The sequence below is a fragment of the Wyeomyia smithii genome, chromosome 3 (genome assembly GCF_029784165.1).
Source record: "Wyeomyia smithii strain HCP4-BCI-WySm-NY-G18 chromosome 3, ASM2978416v1, whole genome shotgun sequence".
Lineage (NCBI taxonomy): Eukaryota > Metazoa > Arthropoda > Insecta > Diptera > Culicidae > Wyeomyia > Wyeomyia smithii.
The window spans coordinates 177906610-177927035 of record NC_073696.1 but is presented as its reverse complement, the minus strand read 5'-3'; the positions used below and the strand labels follow the sequence as shown (position 1 = coordinate 177927035).

Below are 20426 nucleotides of genomic sequence, written 5' to 3'. Positions count from 1 at the left end.
CACGTTGTGGTAGTCTAGTCCAGGTTTCAAGTTGGACTATAGTTTGTTTTATTGCTACAGTTATGCTTAGAGAGCAAGTTTGAACAACAACTGAAGTATTATAAAAAACATTGCTTTGTCCGCCATTACTGATTTTTCTTTCGCGTACCCCCTGAAGGCTCTCGCGTACCCCTAGGGGTACGCGTACCCCAGGTTGAGAACCGCTGGATTACAACATCAATATTTTAGAACCTAAAGAGTGAATATACATTTATTGGATTGAAGCGTTCATGTAAATCTATTTTTACAAATAAAAGTTTAAATGAGAAAGGCTGGGTCTGACCGCTAGGGGGATTAATTTAGGTTTTTAAAATGGCATTTAGGAACAATTTCAGGCCTCTGAGCGTCATTCTGGTTAAGGAAAAACCCATATTGAGTGGTATCATTTTCAACTGTTTTCCAGAAACCGGAAGTTTCCATCCTAAATTTAAAAATGGGTCTGTAGTCGGTTTTTTCTCCTGTGCATCATCCCGATCATTTCAGGCTGTTTTCCGGAAAAGACAGGTTAAAATATCTCTCCCTTCCAGAGTATGAAAGAATGCCAAACCACCATAGCAAGTTGAGTTTGATTTGTATAAGAGCCCTCCCATCCGGAAGTGGGAGGGGTGTCGAAGCACAATAGAAATATTGTTTGCTCCCAAAAACCTCCACATGCAAGTTGTCATTTGCTTCACGGTTCAGTAGTTTCTAAGCATGGATCAGAAATCAGATCAGATTTACACAGACAAATAGCATTTTTATATTTTTAGTTTTATTTATTTATTTATTTATTTAGGGTAGGGAACATATTCTAAGCAGCTTTAGGAACCGCCTGTGTATTCAGACGAAATACTCGAAATGTGTTGGGTGAAACTCAAACAGTAGTATATCAATTTGTTCTCTATCGTTTTCTCTGTCAGAACTTGTTTTCAGATGGTAAAACTAAGTTAGCAAACTTTAACAATCATCAATCAAAGTTACCAATCGAGGGACACTATTCCAATCACCCCGAACCTATTTTAAGCAGTTTCCATCTGTCTTGCAGGCCTTTTTTTCAGCACCCGAAGTGGCTCCTGAATGGCTGCAATATAGGTCGATTTGTTTCAATTGCAATTGTTCACAGATTTCTTTGTGATTAACGGTATTTCTTATATTCGTAAGACAGCTAGACAATCAAAGTTTTCGTTTCGATCATTGAAATTGTCGATATTGATCAAAATGCAGGAGTTTGAGGCCTGTTTTTTTCGACTGATTAAATTAGGCGCTACTGCTTAAGCCGTTCTCTACGCTACCTTAAATGTCAGATTAAGTTGTATTTTTGAACATTCATTAGAAAATGTCTTGATTCTGGTAAAGCAAAGGACGCATCGGTTCTGGTGGTAACTTGACCTTGCCGCCTACACAACGGCATTTCTTCTAGCTCTACGGTTGGAGCTTGATGTAGTTCGACGACGCATACCTTGGTTTTGCTGCTGTCTAAGTCGTTCTGCTGCAGCATGTACATCTCGTTCCTGCTGAGATCGTTCTCGCCGAATTCGCGATATACCTACAGTCTCGTAGTTGTTCATTCGCTTCGGAGCGTTGCTGAGGTGTTTGATTTTCGCGGCGGATCGTCAGTCTTCTGCGTTTCGACTGCGTGAACCTATCCGTGACCGATCTCCTGATTGGTGGCATAATGTATCCTGAATATTGCAATGTTTTAATTTTTGTAAGTTTAGCTCTCTTAGTTTTATTAATACTCACTGCTATCACTGAAATTTCATCACTTGATAGTTCCACCGATTGCCATGACGTAGCGACCAGCCGAGCGCACTTATATTTGCATTAAACTTTCGGTGGTAGCTTTTAAAGTATGATTTCAACCTTGTTTGTCAACCTGTTTTAAATTGCTGTCATATTATTGTTGTTCATTGCGCCTTCTGCGATCTCATTTCTTCGTTGTATGGAAAACTCTATTTTCTTGAGTTTTACCATTTTCCTTTGGATTTTCCTAGTTCTCTAGCCGTAAAAATTTGCCTTGGACGAAGACGAACAAAACAAAACAAAGCCAGCTCAAATCAGACGCTCCGTTGTAAAGTTATGGGTGGTCGCACATATAGGTATGTAACTTTATTTTATATATAAGATTTTCAAATATCTCGGAAACGGAAGCCTTGAGAAAGTTGGCTACTATGAGCTATATAATTTGAATCAAATTAAACTATTCCAGCTGGCTTGAGGTACGATGCTGGCCTCATAAACCAGTCGTCGTAGGCTCGAGTCCCGGCTCGGAAGAGACTATAAGTGTCAGTAGGATCATAGCACTAGTCCCGCAATAGCCCAGTACACTTGAACAATTGGCTGCGGAGTCTGTGTATAATAAATAGAAGGTCGAGTTCAGAATCGGAATGTAGCACCTAGGCTTTGCTTTTATTAAAATCATATTACATCATTCATTGCATCATTAATCTTGAAAAACCAAAATTTTAAATAATACTTGGATAATGGTTAAAAATCGATGACCTTCCATTTTTTGAAGTTTGAGCTCTACGGTATTATCTGTGTTTACCAGTATAATCATATTTTGATGTTAAATTGACGCCTGATTTTTAAATCATTGAAGATGCAAGTTTTTGTTTTTAAATTATTAATTAGTGATAACGAGGATAAAAATATCGAATTAATATCGATAAAAAAAACCAATACCAGAATTTAATTTATAAAACAAGACCGGATTCGTGCTAAATATAACAAAAGAAAACAATGATATTGAAAATCCATATTATTTTTGAAAATGTAACCAAAAGAAAACTAGGAAGTTTTACCGAAGCAGAGAAATTTGGACTTGTTAGCTAACAATGCTGTATCTGATGTAAAATTAATTAAGAAGTGAGTGCTAACATTAGAAAATCGATAACTATTAGTTTGAGAATCTATTCCTAGAGGGAAATTTTATAAAAGAAAAATATTCTTTGGGATGCTCAAGCTAGAATTTAACAACTCTTGATAAATTAAAACAACTGTTTTTCATGGATATGCCAGCAACTGGCTTCTTTAAAATGCTGTAAATTAGCTTTACTCTTTTACTAATTTACTATGAGTGGTTGGTAAGCAAAATCGCACTAAATGATCTAGAAATTCGCAAAAATTTATTCGGCTATTTTTGGTTCAGCTAAATCTTTGCACACGTATTTGGCTAAGCAAACTGAGTATTCTTTATAGATGGAGATTTGTTTTACGCTTGAGAGTATTTTTTTCAAAGGTCGTATGCATTTTGGCATAGGTTTTATTCAAAGCATTGTAGCTTAGAAACCGTTGGTTGTATACAAAAACTGTCTGAAAACGAGTTGAAGGAAATTAATAATACCTTGTAAAAAATACACCGATTGCTATTGTTTACTAAAATCATTGAAAACGAACACAAAACATTACAAAAAAAGTTGATTTGTTATATTTTTTTAAAGAAATATGGAGTTATAATGCAACTATAACATTTTTGAGAATAATCAAATACCAATCATTATAATAGTAATCTAAGCATATGAGCAATTCTCGCTGTAACCAGGCCACTAGGTGCACAAGGTCTTTCAAATTTGATAGAAATGCACTTATTAGTTAGGAATAGAGAAAAAATTATTACGCCATTTTTGTTTGATTGAATTTGTTGACCCCTCAGTCACCAAGTGGTGAAATAGTTTCTATAAAAGTGGAAATTTCAACAATTCTTGATGTTTTATTTGAGCTATATCTCTGAAATTCGTTAAGGAACCTACTACAAGTAGCACTTTTCTGTAAAGAGGAATGATAGGGCTTTCATTTGGAGTTATCAGAATTTTGGCCGCCATCTTGGGTTATATTAGAAAAATTCGATTTTGACCCTGTTCGCTACTACCGATTTTCGATCTTAGACAAGCATTGGAAAGCTGAGAAAAAATGCTATAAGATGCAAGAAAAAAAATAGGTGAGCATCAGTGTTAACCTACCAATTGAACGTATTTTCCGAACGAAGTTTTTTTTTCAATGTCCGCATTTGCGGATGCGGATGCGGATATCCGTAACATCCCTACTACTCAATATGGATTTTTTTTTTATAAGGGGGGGGGGGGGGGGAGTTTGTAATGATTTATTTATGCACAAAAATATGTATTCAGAACTATTATTGTGTGTTCTGCCACAAATGGTGACATTTCAACACTATTATATATATTTGTACGCTTTTTAGTATTATTGAATGTTATTAGCTTTCGCAGTTAAGATAATGTAATTGTAGGAAAACTATCAAACCTACTTGTCAAGAAAAAAAAAAGGAATAAAAGGAATAAAACGAAACTTAAAATAAACTTAAAATAAACTTAAAACTATCTTACTGACTATAAAGTGAGCTAATCGTTGCAATTGAGGATTGCAACGATTTTTGTCGGAATTTGTTGATAATTTGGCTTGACATATTTTCTAATGTTTCTACATTAGTGAGCCTATGTAGCTTGTTCGTGCTAAACCAGGGAGGACGCTTCAAAATCATTTTCAAAAGTTTGTTCTGAATCCAGATGGGAACTGCATATAACATTGCTGGCCTAAAAATTTGTTTGTAAATTAACAGTTTATTCTTGAGACAAAGTCTAGAATTCCTGTTGATAAGAGGATATAAACATTTGATATACTTATTGCACTTTGACTGGATATTTTCAATGTGCTCCTTGAAAGTAAGATTCTTATCATAAATTAGCCCTAAGTATTTAACTTGATCAGACCAATTTAAGACCACACCGTTCATCTTAATAACGTGGTTATGGGTGGGTTTGAGAAATGAAACACTTGGCTTATGAGGAAAAATAATTAACTGTGTTTTAGAAGCATTAGGGGAAATCTTCCATTTTTGTAAGTATGAAGAAAATATATCTAAACTTTTTTGAAGCCGACTGCATATAACACGAAGGCTTTTTCCTTTTGCGGAAATGCTTGTATCGTCACAAAACAAAGATTTCTCACAACCTGGTGGTAAATCAGGAAGATCAGAAGTAAAAATGTTATATAAGATTGGGCCCAAGATACTCCCCTGAGGCACAACAGCTCTTAAGGCAATCTATTAGATTTACCATTTAGATAGTTAACCTGGAGAGTGCGGTCAGTTAAATAACTTTGTATCATTTTTGTGAGGTAAAGCGGAAAACTGAAATTTGACATTTTAGCTATTAAACCTTTATGCCAAACACTGTCGAATGCCTTTTCTATATCTAGAAGAGCAGCTCCAGTCGAATAGCCTTCAGATTTATTAGTTCGAATCATATTTGTTACTCTAAGTAACTGATGAGTAGTGGAATGCCCATGGCGAAAACCAAACTGCTCATTTGCAAAAATTGAGTTCTCATTAATATGTGTTATCATTCTATTAAGAATTATTCTTTCAAAAAGTTTGCTAATAGAGGAAAGTAAACTAATTGGTCGATAACTTGATGCCTCAGCTGGATTCTTTTCGGGTTTTAAAATTGGAGTGACTTTGGCATTTTTCCATTTCGTAGGAAAATGTGCTAGTGCAAAGCATCTGCTAAAAATTTTTACCAAGAAATTTAAAGAGTTTTCGGAAAGTCTTTTGATGAGGATATAGAAAATCCCATCATCTCCTGGTGCTTTCATGTTTTTGAATTTTTTGAGAATGGTTCGCCCCTCATTCAAGTTTGTCTCCTCTTCGGAAAGAAATTCTTGGGTGGTGATCTGAACATACTTTTGGTTTACTTCATTTTCAATACGTTCAAATTGGAGTTATGAACACTCTCAAACTGCTGAGCAAGTTTTTGAGAATTTTGTTCATTCGTTAGAAAAATGCAATCACCATCTTTAAGGACTGGAATGGGCTTCGAGGGTTTCTTAAGAACCTTCGAAAGCTTCCAGAAAGGTTTTGAAAAATATTTTAGTTGTTCAACTTCTCTCACGAAATTCTCATTTCGCAAGAGAGTGAATCTATGTTTAATTTCCTTTTGTAATTCTTGAAAAATAATTTTCAAATCAGGATCACGAGATCTTTGGTATTGACGTCTCCGTATGTTCTTCAAACGTATAAGAAGTTGATGTTCACTGCCAATAATTGGTGCATTAAATTTCACTCTTGCCTTAGGAACTGATAAATTCCGGGCATTCAGTATTAAGCTGCTAGAATTTTCTAATGCTCTGTTAATGTCAGCACTATTTTGTAAAATAATATCATCATTCAAATTTTCCTCGATCGTAGAACGATATCTATCCCAATTAGTCTTGTGATAATTTAACACAGATCTAGAGGGATTTAAAATTGTTTCATGGGAAATAGAAAATGTTTTGGGAAGATGATCAGAATCAAAGTCAGCATGAGTTAATAAATCACTGCATGAATGGCTTTGATTTGTTAGTATCAAATCAATTGTAGATGGATTCCTAATAGAAGAATAACATGTAGGACCATTTGGAAATAAAACTGAATAAAATCCAGCCGAGCAATCATTAAACAATATTTTTCCATTGGAATTGCTTTGAGCATTATTCCAAGATCGATGTTTCGCATTAAAATCACCGATGATTAAAAATTTAGATTTATTTCTTGTGAGTTTTTGCAAATCTCCCTTGAAATAATTTTTTCGCTCACCAGTGCATTGAAAAGGCAAATACACTGCGGCTATAAATAAAATGCCAATACTTGTTTCAATTTCAATTCCCAAACTCTCGATAACTTTGGTTTCAAGATGGGGTAAAACACGATGTTTTATTCGACGGTGGATAACTATAGCAACGCGACTACCGGCAACATCAATTCTATCAAACCTATGAACTATAAAATTTGGGTTCTTTTTTAGTTTAATATTTGGCTTTAAAAGCGTTTCAGTCACAACTGCAATATGCACATCGTGGACTGTTAAAAAATTGTACTCAATATGGATATTTCCGTAATCGATATGATGCATAGAAGCAAAGATGACTAGAACAAGATTCCTGACTCTTGCAGTATCCAGCGGACACGATTATCGCTGCGCGTGAACGAAAGTCGAACTAACTTGTTTACTGGTTATTTGATGATGACGGAAAGGTGGCGAAAGCTGAAGCAATTTTTTTCAAGACCCTCGTATGATCCTGCCATCTAATTTTCAATATCCTTGCATGGTGCGGCCATCTAATTTTCAATATCCTTATATGGTGCTGCCATCTAGTTTTCGTTCTTATCTGGCGGATTATGCACGACAAATCGATTTTGCTAATAACCAATTATATGCGCAGTTAAGTAAACATATAAAATATATGAAAATACTGGAAGACAGGTATCTTGTTCTAGTCATCTTTGATAGAAGCCAAGCATTGACCTGTGACACTATTATGAATTCAAAGATGACCACTTTCAGTTTCTGAAAAACAGCCAAAATAACTGAATACCACTAATATGGGTATTTCAGGAATCAGTTTGATGGCAGAAAAACAGTTTAAAATGACTGAATACCACCCAATACCACAGAAGCCAAAAGTCGAGGATGTTGTCATTCCGATAAAACCAATCATTTCAAACCACTTATCTTTTGACCTTGATTATATCCTATGTCCGATTCGTCGTTTCATTTTTATCAATGGGTGACCATAAAAAACGGCTGTATTCGATGTATTTTATTTTCAAAAATTTTTAACTTTTAAACCAGTTGATCGATTTTCGATATTTTAGGATCCAATTAAAGGTAGTTACTTCTAGTTTTAAGAAAAAAATACACCTGTTTGCTTTTATATGCATAATATATGGATCATTCCATATGAAGTGACCACGAAAGAGCACAAACTTGGACACGACCATCACAGATTTTGCTCAAAGTTGGGAGAATTATTCATCTACCGTCACTTTGGAAAAATCCCAAATTCGGTGTCGATTGGAATACCCCCCGCTCCGTGGGACCCCCTGTTTATTGCAAAGTCACGCATTTTTTGTTCAAAATCTCTTTTTTCTTTTTCTTACAATTCATAGACGAAAGATGTCCGAGAAATACTGATAGATGGTTTTTGAAGAAAATAAACCAAGGAATTCAGAAAAAAAAATATAAGTTTTGACCGTAAGTGTTGCCAGATAGATTATTTTTGTTTTTGAAAACTAAATTTACATTTTTCGGCAAATGCAGCCATTTTTAATTCATATTTGATAATTTCATCGTATTCCTTGGAAAATTTCACATGAGAAATTACTATCATCTCGAGGTAATATGAGCCAATCTCGAGATATAGCATTTTTACGAAAATAGTTCTGAATTTCGTAATTAATTTATCGTAAAAATGTTATATCTTAAGATTGGCTCATATTACAACGGGGTGGTAAGTGCTTCTTACGTAAAATTTTCCGAGAAATACGATGAAACCATCAAACTTAAAATACCATTAGCTGCATTGGCCGAAAAATGCAAATTTAATTTTAAAATACAAAAATAATCTATCTGGCAACACTTCCGGTCAAAAACAATATTTTTTCTGGATTCCTTGGTTCATTTTCTTCAAAATACAACTATCACTATTTTTCGGGTGTCTTACATCTATGAATTATAAAACAAAATAATCACGAAGTTTACAACTTTTTTCGTAAAAATGTTATATCTCGATATTGGATATTACCTCGGGATGATAGTTGTTTTCTTATGTGAAATTTTCCAAGGAACACGACGAAATTATCAAATTTAAAATAAAAATGGCTTCATTTGCCGAAAAATGTAAATTTAGTTATCAAATACAAAAATAATTTATCTGGGAACACTTCCGGTCAAAACTTATATTTTTTTCTGGATTCCTTAGTTTATTCTCTTCAAAAATCACCTATCAGTATTTTTCGGACATCTTTCGTCTATGAATTGTAAGAAAAAGAAAAAAGAGATTTTTGACAAAAAATGCGTGACTTTGCAATTAAGAGGGGAGTCCCAGAGAGCGGGGGGTATTCCAATCGATACCAAAATTGGAATTTTTCCAAAGAGACAGTAGATGAATAATTCCCCCAACTTTGAGCAAAATCTGTGATGGTCGTGTCCAAGTTGCATGTACACTTCGTATGGAATGACCCATATGAAAACATTGAATTTTTTCTTATGTTTTTGAACTGAATTTACTCAAATTTAAAAATTAACATAGTTTTAAAAATTTCTGCATGTTAGAGTCAAATGTGTCCTTTAAATTGGAACCAAAAGATATTTTTTATGTTTGCCCCAAAAAGAATAACAAATTAAAGAAAAACGCATGTTTTTTGATGAAAAACATTATTAACTTTGAGTAGAATTGAGATATTCACGATGTCAGCATTGCAAACTGTTTCTTTTAAAAAAGCACTAAAAGTCATATAAAAACAGTTTCAAGATAAAAATTAAAATTAAAAAGTTAGAGTGCAAAATGTGTTTTTTATATATCAATCGGATGTTTTCAAAGATAGAGAAAAGCTTTTTTTACAAAGTCACTTAAAATTAACGGAGCTATAACATTGTAGAATAACTTTTTCTTCTATCTTCAAGGATAAAAAAGTTAGATACCCAACTTCATAGAAAATTTTGGTCCCCCTAATTTTTGATAATTTTTCTAGAAGCGCTTCAGCATATGTAACAACTTTGTAGAAGAAAGTTTTCCTTTAAAAATATTACTATAGAGCTCTAGACCCAAATTTCCCCCTCATTTTTGTTTCTGGACCAATTTGGAATGGTTTATACGATTTTTATTGGGATATTTTATACGTTTGCTTTTTGTTTAGTATCATATCTTTCTTATTTTTGATGACTATAATGCAAGTCAAGCTATTTTTATTTCTATTCAAGCAGTGAATGTGGAGCTGACGATTGAAAATTGTACTAACTGGGGAAATATTTATTTAGAAATTCACGAAAAATATTGTCCAGCAGGTGGAACTCGAACCCACAACTTTTAATCTTTTTATCATAGCTCAAAACTATTCCTGAGTTGATAACAATAGTTGAGCGGGGGCCTAGTGTGGTTGATAACGTATCCGCCAACCACGCTCGACGCCTGGGTTCGAATCCCACCGCCGACATAGGTGTCGATGGTTGTGAGGTGGCGTGATCCACTCACAACCAACCCAACTGGTCTAGATTCAATCTTAGCCGACACCGGGAGATTTTCTGAGGCGAAAAATCTCTGGGATCACGCCTTCCATCGCATGAGGAAGTAAAGCCGTTGGCGCCGGTCCGTTAATAAACGAGTCGTGAGTTAGGGTCCTGGGTGTGGAGTCGCCTTCCTGGGCGTCGGTGATTGGCCACAACAGTGGCGGAACTAGACCGACGGAAAATAAGCGAGAATAGAAAAAAAAAACAATAGTTGTTCTCCGTTCACTTACCAGATCAGTACGAATGAATACAGTTTTTTTTCCATAAAGCACCCCAAAACATACTATTTGCTAGTTAAAGTGCTCACCTCTAACAACTAATCTGACAGGCTGACTAGTGAGCGCATCTTGTGTCGTAAAGTCACTGGCCGTGACCTGGCACTCCCACAGCCCATCGTCAAACTCCAGCTGGGCAGCCCGGACCCACAGCGAGCAGTCGCCTCCTACGTGTGTTGTTTGGCCAATGCCGTACTGACTGGCCCACTCGTACTTCTTCGGGTAGATCCCCACCGGTTTGTTGTCCTTTTGCCATGAGCATACACCACGTTTGTCAATCACTTTGCACACCAACAGTGCATCCTGGCCCGGATTCACTTCAGTATACTTTGGCTGCTCAGCAAAACGCTGCAAGCTGACGGAATCTGAAAAAGGAAACGAGAGTGGGCAATTTTGTACTAGTTTGCAGATGGGGAACGCAATAAGCAGTATAATTATAAAATGAAAGTGTATGTTTTTGGGCAAAATTGGCTTCTACTACAGTTGTCACTTTTGAACAATATATAAGAAGATAACAAATAAGCACAAACAGTTCAAATCAAAATATACCTTTTTCCCACATTTAAAAATGTATGCTTGCCGTTTTGCAATTCCATTTTGAACAAAATGCTTTATTATATCATTATCTTGATTATTTGGTTGAATAACAAGCACTGTTATTCGTACTATTGATTTCCAATTTGTTATTTATATTGATGCACAAAGAATTTTTGTATTGACTTCCGAATATGCACCTGAGAAAAATGTTTCAGTACATTAGCGAAAAGGCAAATTTATTTGCTGACTGTTTCGACGACAATGGATACGACTTGTATTAATCAAACAAAATCAAACAGTCAAACAGAGCCCTCGATAATTGAAAACAACGCTGATATTATTTTCCCTCGCGATTTTACAATGATGCTTGTGGAGATTGTGTTGGTCAAATAGTCATTTTAGCTTCTGGGATGTCCATCGCAATTTACCGGTTTTTTTCTGAAATTTTCCTTTTATGGGGAAGGAGGAATGTAGATTGAGCGTGAGAAAGAAAAAAAACAGAACAGACGAACTGACTTCTACGGTACGGTTCGGCCGAATAATGAAAAATGAGATTAAATTAAAGTAGAGCAAATATTTCCACTCGTTAAGTGATTGCACGATATGATGGCAGAAAAGCATCAAGCGGCAAATACAGAGATGCTGAAGAAAATCACCATTTCCCCTCCCCCTGGTCTCATTCCGCACTCTCGAATCTAGACTTTCCTTTGTTCAGTGATGCGTAAACTGTGACATTTTTCTTTCGATTATTTCAGCTTAGCGAAACCGGTTGATAAGTTGAAATAACTTTTTGATAAGTGATAACTGATTCTGGGTGCATACCCAAGAATGAAAAAAAATCTTATTATTGATTATTATTCTCTTATTATTGTTAATTCTTATGTTTCACGCGAGATTGTAGATTCCATTAATTGATATAATATTCATAATCCTCCTGCAGGATATCTGTTCACTTTCGTTTTTGTTATCTTACAGTTTTGCGCCTCAATAAAATTTTCATAACGTCCTTTCATTTCATTACACTTGGGTTTCTATTTCACGCTTCCTAAGGATAATGTTTATTTACGATTTTTTATTTTGCGGTCCTGATCAGTTAGATGTCAAAAATATAAGAAATATAGACGCAAACTTCGATACAGCCGACGCACATTTTTCGTGGCGCTTAATTTTCATATTTATTATTCCTGTGGCTCACAAAAAGCTGTTTATTTTCTAGGAAAAATCGCTTCTCATACTCACAGTTCCACCTCTCCGACGCTACCTTACCAATCTAGGCACACAAAAAACCAGCGATGCGGTCTTTCTGGATCGCAGGAAGTCACTTTTTGCTGCGTTAGATTTCTGCCAGATTTAATTTTCGCAATGAAGATGTTAGTAAACAGAGGAAAATGCGTTAATGGAATGATGAGTCAGAAGAAGATAAATGTAGTGGTAATGATAATAAGCGATTTGTTTTTGCTGATTCTGGTGCTTCAAGAAGAGAGGGAGATAATAGTTTTATTTTTGCTTTTGGTATATTTATGCGAGTAGGACATCACTTAATACATATTAATTCCGCATGTTTATGGGTTTATTTTATACCCACATTGAATGGATTTTAGTTGTTTATCGCTATAGTGAAGTAACATAAAAGGCATCTTTCCTACCTATATTTTTTATTTGCATGTTCAATTTAAAAGTTATTACGGTTGCAGCAATTTGATCTGAATTATTAAACATTTTGCGCCTGGCATGTGAATAAAACCGTCCACTAGTCGGCTATTGAAATTGCTAAACTCTGCAAATTGCCACCCAAAAAGCATATATTAAAACATGTTGCCAAACTCGCATGTTTGCCATGAATTTAGGCCAACACAACAGCGGCCGCCAGAGTTTAAACGATTCGAAACAGTCTGCCCGGTTAACCGAATCTCCCTCTTTGATAGTTCGTAGTTCTGACAGGTCTCGACAAAATTTATCGTCCGGGGTGACCAACTAGATGAGTTCTGTTTTGTTTGAGGCCGCTTTTCCTACTGAAAGCACTCACTGCCTCGTGCTGTATTTGATTTGTGTCTACTGGACGTATCCCGATGCTAAAAACATCTGCATTCAGCATAAAACTGTAAAAGAGGATTCTGGCAAATCGAATGTGTTTCCTGTGGACGGCCCGCAGCGATCGAAAATGCCACAGGCAAGATTTGTACAAACAAGTGATGTGCCGAAAAGAGTTTAGAGAAATTCGCTAGGGTGCTACTAAGGTTGCAAAAATAGCAAAGAGTGGCCTTTGCTTATTATTCCAATTTTGAAATTTGGTCTCTGTTTATTCGGCTTAGGTTTTTCGACCTGCGGTTGATGTACCAAACAATTGCGAGGCTAATGCTGTGTTTTGCTAGTGGGCTGGCGCTATCGACAATAAAAGTCCAACGTAGATTCAAGCATACAATGACTGCCTTGTTAATCAAGCATCGTACCGCAAGACCAACTGGTTGAATTGCAAAAAAGAGAAAAAAAACTTACCATTTAAATATATTCATTTCCACTGTAAAATCATTTCTATAATTCCGAATATTAAATCTGACATTTTTAAAGTAGAATAGGTTTAGAACGTTAAGAATACTTCAAAGTGCTTGTTTCAAGGGGGAGTATCATTTTATGAAACATTGGGTACTTTATTCATGTCCTTTTTGCCTCCCTACACTGCGAAAACTCATAAAACCATTTTTCCGTGCAGGATTACTCTCTCAATTTTCATCGCATTGACACTACAATTTTTAAGCCTTGCTGTTACGTATTGAAAGCGGTACATAGGGTTTTTTGGTCATTGCTGTTTTTATGTTTTATTGTTTTATAGGAATCGATTTTTCTCTATTTTGTGCATGTTTTTTTTCAAATCCCGCCGAGGTCTGAAAAATGAAAATTTTCGAACCCTCTAAGTACAAGCTAGTTAAATATGCTTTTACGAAATGTTTTCGTTGTTCTAGAACTAGGGAAAGTGTACCATTTAAGGTAATATTTGAAACCAGTTATAGCAGGAACCAATTATGGTCTAAGGAGTTTAAATAAGGTATTACTATAATTGGTACTTGACACGACATTTCAAGGACATAAACTTCGATGCATTCAGAACAAGGATGGTATTTTTTATTTTTGTATTAGCAATTTTTACAAACCTTCATAATCTTTATAAACTTCAAAAGTCAATTAAGTATATTGTTTTCTTGATGTAGAAAAAAGCTCCTAAAACCTCTTTCAAATATCCTTTCAATATGGCTCTCCGTTAAAAATTAAGAAAAATCCGCATCCAAAAGTCAGCCAGTGGTTGTGCCGCAAGACAATTGGAAGAAAGTGGGGCTTGAGAATAATAATGTTGATGTATATTAAGGCATCTGTTATACGTCAAAAACTGACCTACGCTTTATCAGGGTGGTAGCCTGAAACCAAAGAGACTACCACTAGAACAAAACAAGATAAAGTTCACCGACTTGCGTGCATTGCTAAGATGAGAGAATTATGCTACACCCAATTGAAAGTTCTGGATGCAATTCTTCATATACTGCCGTTGTACGAATACGTGAAACTAAAAGCGGAGAAGAGTGCTTTGAAACTCAAACGAACGAAAGCAATCTTGTCAGATGATCTAGCAGGTCACCCGATGGCGCCTCAGGACAACTATGTCATTCTTATGTAAGCTGACACTTTATAAGGATCGTGGTGTCCAAATGAAAATTATGAGTGGGTTAGAGCTCAAAAAAAGAGCTCTTTGTTCATACGTAGGACTAGTAATGTAGTACGTGTTCAGAATGATATCTGTCGTTTTAACCATATAGAAAGCGAGACATCGGAGTTAAATTTTTAAACGCAGATCAAGGTTTCTTGACAGTGGCTGTTTAACGTTTGCATTAAACAAATAGACTTTTTCGTATTGTGATAAAAAAAACTTAGACAAATACCTAATTGAGTTTGATTTATTTCCCATGAAAGATTATTATATAAACTTACATGCAAAAAAAAATTCTACGCCTTTGCGAGCGGCCTTCCGGCATTAAACCGGAGCATTCAAAATTTTTTTGTGTTCTTCTTTCGTTTTATTTATTAACTAGCTGACCCGGCAAACTTCGTCTCGCCTATTTTAGTGTTCAATTTAACAATTTTAAACATTTCAAATTCATCGATTCCTTGCGATTTGTTTATATCATTTGAAATGGTTGGTTTTATCGGAATGACAACATCCTCGACTTTTGGCTTTTGTACATCACCTCTATTCCGAAAATATATTGAATGCATTTCAGTTATTTTCGTTGTTTTTTAGAAACTGAAAATGGTCATCTTCAAATTCAAAATGGTGTCCAGGGTCAATGCTTGGCTTCTATACATCATTTCGATTACGGAAATATCTCTATGTAGTAGTATTCGGTTATTTTCGGCTGTTTCCCAGAAGTTGCCATTTTTTGGTGTCTGAGGACAATTTTTAGCTCCTTGCATCATTCTGGATCCGGTGATACACATATTGGGTGGTATTTGATCACTTCAGGCTATTTTTCAGAAACCGTAAGTCGCCATCTTGGATTTCAAAACGGCATTTGGAGACAATTTCTGACCCCTGAGCGTCATTCTGGTTAAAGAAACATTCATATTTGTTGGTATTTTGTCATTTTTGGCTGTTTTCCAAACTTTGGAAGTCGCCATCTTATAATTCTGAGGTCTGAGGTCGATTTGTGGCTTCAGTGCATCATAACAATTCCGGAAATAGCATTCGGTGGTATTTGGTCATTTGCCGCTGTTTTTCAGAAACCGGAAGACGCCATCTTGAATTCCAAAATGAAATGGCATTAGGGGATAATTTTTGGCCTCTGAGCGTCAATCTGGTTGAAAAAACACTCATATTGGGTGGTATTTGGTCATTTTCGGCTGTTTTCCAGACACCGGAAGTCGCCATCTCACAATTCAAAATGTTGTCTGAAGTTGATAGGGTGATTTGTGGCTTCAGTGCATCATAAAAATTCCGTAAATACGCATATTGGGTGGTATTTGGTCATTTGCCGCTGATTTTTGGAAACCGGAAGTCGCCATCTTGGATTTCGAAATGGCATTTTGGAACAATTTCTAGCCTCCGTGCGTCAATCTGGTTAAAGAAATGCTCATATTGGGTGGTATTTGGTCATTTTCGGCTGTTTTCCAGACACCGGAAGTCGCCATCTTACAATTCAAAATGTTGTCTGAGGTCGATTTGTGGCTTCGGTGCGTCATAACAATTCCGGAAATATCCATATTGGGTGGTATTTGATCATTTACCGCTGTTTTTCGGAAACCGGAAGTCGCCATCATGAATTTCAAAATGCTATTAGGGGACAGTTTTTGGCCTCTGAGCGTCATTCTGGTTAAAAAAACACTCATACTGGGTGGTATTTGGTCATTTTCGGCTGTTTTCCAGACACCGGAAGTCGCCATCTTACAATTCAAAATGTTGTCTGAGGTTGATTTGTGGCTTCAGTGCATCATAACAATTCCGGAAATACCCATATTGGGTGGTATCTGGTCATCGGCCGCTGTTTTTCGGAAACCGGAAGTCGCCATCTTGGATTTCAAAATGGCATTTGGAGAAAATTTCTGGCCCCTGTGCGCCATTCTGGCTTAAGAAACACCCATATTGGGTGTTATTTGGTCATTTTCGGCTGTTTTCCAGACACCGGAAGTCGCCATCTCACAATTCAAAATGTTGTCTGAGGTCGATAGGTTGATTTGTGGCTTCAGTGCATCATAACAATTCCGCAAATTCGCATATTGGGTGGTATTTGGTCATTTGCCGCTGTTTTTCGGAAACCGGAAGTCGCCATCTTGGATTTCGAAATGACATTTGGGAACATTTTCGGGCCTCCGTGCGTCAATCTGGTTAAAGATACGCTCATGTTGGGTGGTATTTGGTCATTTTCGGCTGTTTTACAGACACCGGAAGTCGCCATCTTACAATTCAAAATGTTGTCTGAGGTTGACAGGTCGATTTGTGGCTTCAGTGCGTCATAACAATTCCGGAAATATCAATATTGGGTGGTATCTGGTCATTTGCCGCTGTTTTTCGGAAACCGGAAGTCGCCATCTTGGATTTCAAAATGGCATTAGGGGACAGTTTTTGGTCTCTGAGCGTCATTCTTGTTTTAGAAACACTCATATTGTGTGGTATTTGGTCATTTTCGGCTGTTTTCCAGACACCAGAAGTCGCCATCTTATAATTTAAAATGTTGTCTGAGGCCGATTTGTGGCTTCAGTGCGGCATAACAATTCCAGAAATACCTATATTGGGTGGTATTTGATCATTTGTTGCTGTTTATCGGAAACCGGAAGTCGCCATCTTAGATTTCGAAATGGTATTTGGAGATATGCCAGAAGAAAGAAGGGTGTCGAAACATTATGGACATGTTTGTTACACCTAAAAACATTCACTCGCCAAATTTGGTTATATTTGCTTGATTGGTTCTCGAGCTGTGCGAAATTTGAGTTTCATTTGTATGGGACCCCTCCCTTATAGAAAAGGGACATATTTGTTACCTCTAAAAACATTCACATACCAAATTTGGTTGTATTTGGTTGATTGGTTCTCAAGCTGTGCGAAATTCGTGTTTCATTTGTATGGGACCCTTCCCTTGTAGAAGAGGGAGGGGTGTCAAACCATTATGGATATATTTGTTACCCCTAAAAACATCCACCTACCAAATTTGGTTTTATTTGCTTGGTTAGTTCTAGAGATGTGGAGGAATTTGTGTTTCATTTGTATGGAACCCCTCCCTTATAGAAGAGAGAGGGGTGCAGAACCAATATGGACATATTTGTTACTCCTAAAAACATCCACATGCCAAATTTGGTTCCATTTGCTTGGTTAGTTTTTGAGATGTGCTGAAATTTGTGTTTCGTTTGTATGGGACCCCTCCCTTCCAGAAGAGGGAGGGGTCTCAAACCATCATAGGAACCTTTCTCGGTCCCTGAAACCCCTACATACAAATTTTCACGTCGATCGGTTCGGTAGTTTTCGAGCCTAAATGGATCAGACAGACAGACAGACAGACCGACAGACAGACAGACAGACCGGACTGCATTTTTATAGGTATAGATTCCTTCTCAGTCTTCGCGAAAAAATTGTTGGAGTACATCTTACGATTTAGGTTTACCCAGAAATTCTCGGTGGGACGCAGCTTAACCCTTATGGTATTGCTTGATAAACGACACAACTTCGGCAAGCACTTCGTACTTTAAATTTCCCCGTTCACGGCCAGCCGGAGCGAGAGAAGAGCGGCTTTGACATCCCCTTCTCGCTGATTTTAAGCCACAACAGTACCTTCTTGGGGAACTTGGTCGGTGAAATGAACTTCACTTCGGACCCACTCTCTTCATGAGGGAAGTGAAATACCCCTGCCAGTCGGTGCCATCTAAAGTGAGATAGCCACGTCGCGATTCGCCGGGAAAATCGACTTGACAATCTTATTCAGCCGTTGCCGCTGCGTTATTGCGTGCAGCTACAAGACCAGTGAACGAGACTGCCGCTTCCTGACATATATGTCTATTTCCGCCAGGTACTTTGTCACATTTTGGGCTGTTGCATCAACCCGGCCAAGCACACGTAGCGATGAAGCCATTTTTCCTGCTCTTCAGCATCCTTTGGAGCTTCTTGTCGCTCAGGATCGTCGGCCGTCCGGAACTGGACTTTCTGCTCTGATTGCTGGCCAATAGTGTCAAGATGTTGTACATGCCGGAGCGGCCGGGCGTATCCGGCGTCCACAAAGTGCCACATGATGTCCGTTTTCACCGCGGCGGGGTACCGTTCTTTGAACGCGCACATTTCTGAACGGAGTAGCTTTATTGTTTTCGCCATCTCGGTTAGAGTTCGACTGACAGAGTTGTCCATTTTTGCAGACTCATGGTTACTATGATTGATGCTGCAAGGGTTGTTTCGTCAGTGCGTGGGAGAGTGAACCCATGAAAATCGGCGATTTTTATCCATTTTTTTTATAGCAAACGTTACATCTGAACATCAACAGCCTCATGAAGAGCGGAAGGAGTTACTGCAGCGTACACTTGAAAAGTTTATGGACGGATTGATTAACCAGTTGAAGTGGGCTGCACGACGCGGTCTGTGAAAAAGCGCTACAGCAGGCAAAACACGACTAGCTTCTCTAGAGCAATTAACGGAATCATGAACCGGACTGTGCCAGTTTCTGCCATGTGTAGCCATGTGGGAAGAAAAGCTGATTACCGGTAAGTCACAAGTCACAGGTGGCCAGACGTGTTGAAAGTAATAATTCAAAGTGGTGTTGAACGGCGTGGAAGGTAGAAGTATTGTCGAGGGAAACAAGAAAGAAATTGGGGAAGATGGACAAGCCTTAGATCCACCAATCGTGAACAAAGCTTGCACGTGAAAGAAGCTTACAGTGAGCTGAAGAACCACAAACCCAGTGGAAAGGACGGCTTTAAATATAAGCAGGTCGGCTAAAATACCATGGCTTCAAACGGCCCGTTCCCCTCACAAGTTGCAGTTTCGGATGATCCACAGCGGACCAGATGTTCACCTTGAGACAAATTATCTGACAAATTATCTGACACATTATCTGTTTATAGACGTCTAGGAGGCGTACGCTACGTGAAACGCAACGAGTTGTGGCAGATTAACCTTGAACATGGTTTCCCAATAAAGCTGATTCAGCTGATATGTGCGACTATTGACGGTTTCACATCACGCGTCAATACAGCAGGCGAAATTTCGAACGCGACTGTGACGTTGGATGGTCTGAAGCAAGAGGACAGGCATTCGAACTTGCTGTTTAACATAGCCTTAGAAGGTGTACAAGGATGCAAGAAGGGAAGGTTGGCAGAGGAGTGGCACCATCATTGCGAAGCCTCACATGCTTTCAGGCTTTGCCGACGACATCGATATCATCAGTGTTAATCGTAAAGCTGTGAAGGAACCTGTAAGAATCATTAATATCACCAAAACGAAGTACTTGGTGGCCGACAGAGTGCATGGTAGTCCTACAGGTAGATTGCTGCAGCAAACAGAGCTCATTACGGATTGCGTAGCCATCTAAGGTGACGCAACCCGCAGATCCGCACGAAATTCGCGCTGAACAGGACGCTGATAATCCCGGTGGTGTTCTACGAACATGAATCGAGAAAGTTCTAGGAGACCGATCGGCGAGCACAAGAAAATGGATCACGAGCTGAACGAAGTATACAACCACACTGATATTGTCTAACTAATGAAACACGGCACGGTACAGTGGAAGTCTTGAAATTTGTGACCCACAAATTGTTATTAACAGTTTATTGATATAAACAACATGTATTATCTCTTTTGAATAGTAATTTTAGCAATTCTAGAGGAACATTTCAAAAGGTCCTATCTGCTTCGATCGATTTTTTGATCGATCTCTTTCATTCAATCACCACAACTTATTTAACACCTTTTATGACATGTTTTTTACACAATTTGATAGAGGAGGAATCACTCTAGTTTTCTGAACGAAAACCACGCTTGGGAGAGTTGCTAAAGTTCAACCATTACCAA

General features: G+C 37.5%; 1 protein-coding gene across 2 annotated transcripts in view; it reads right to left on the bottom strand.

Moving 5' to 3' along the window:
- Positions 1-20426, bottom strand: part of LOC129726657 (uncharacterized) — a 279894-nt gene that overhangs the window by 152416 nt on the left and 107052 nt on the right. For both annotated transcript variants that reach the window (XM_055683609.1, XM_055683610.1), the window contains exon 3: positions 10393-10725. In XM_055683609.1, the coding sequence (XP_055539584.1) occupies positions 10393-10725 (333 nt within the window). The remainder of the gene's footprint in view (positions 1-10392; positions 10726-20426) is intronic.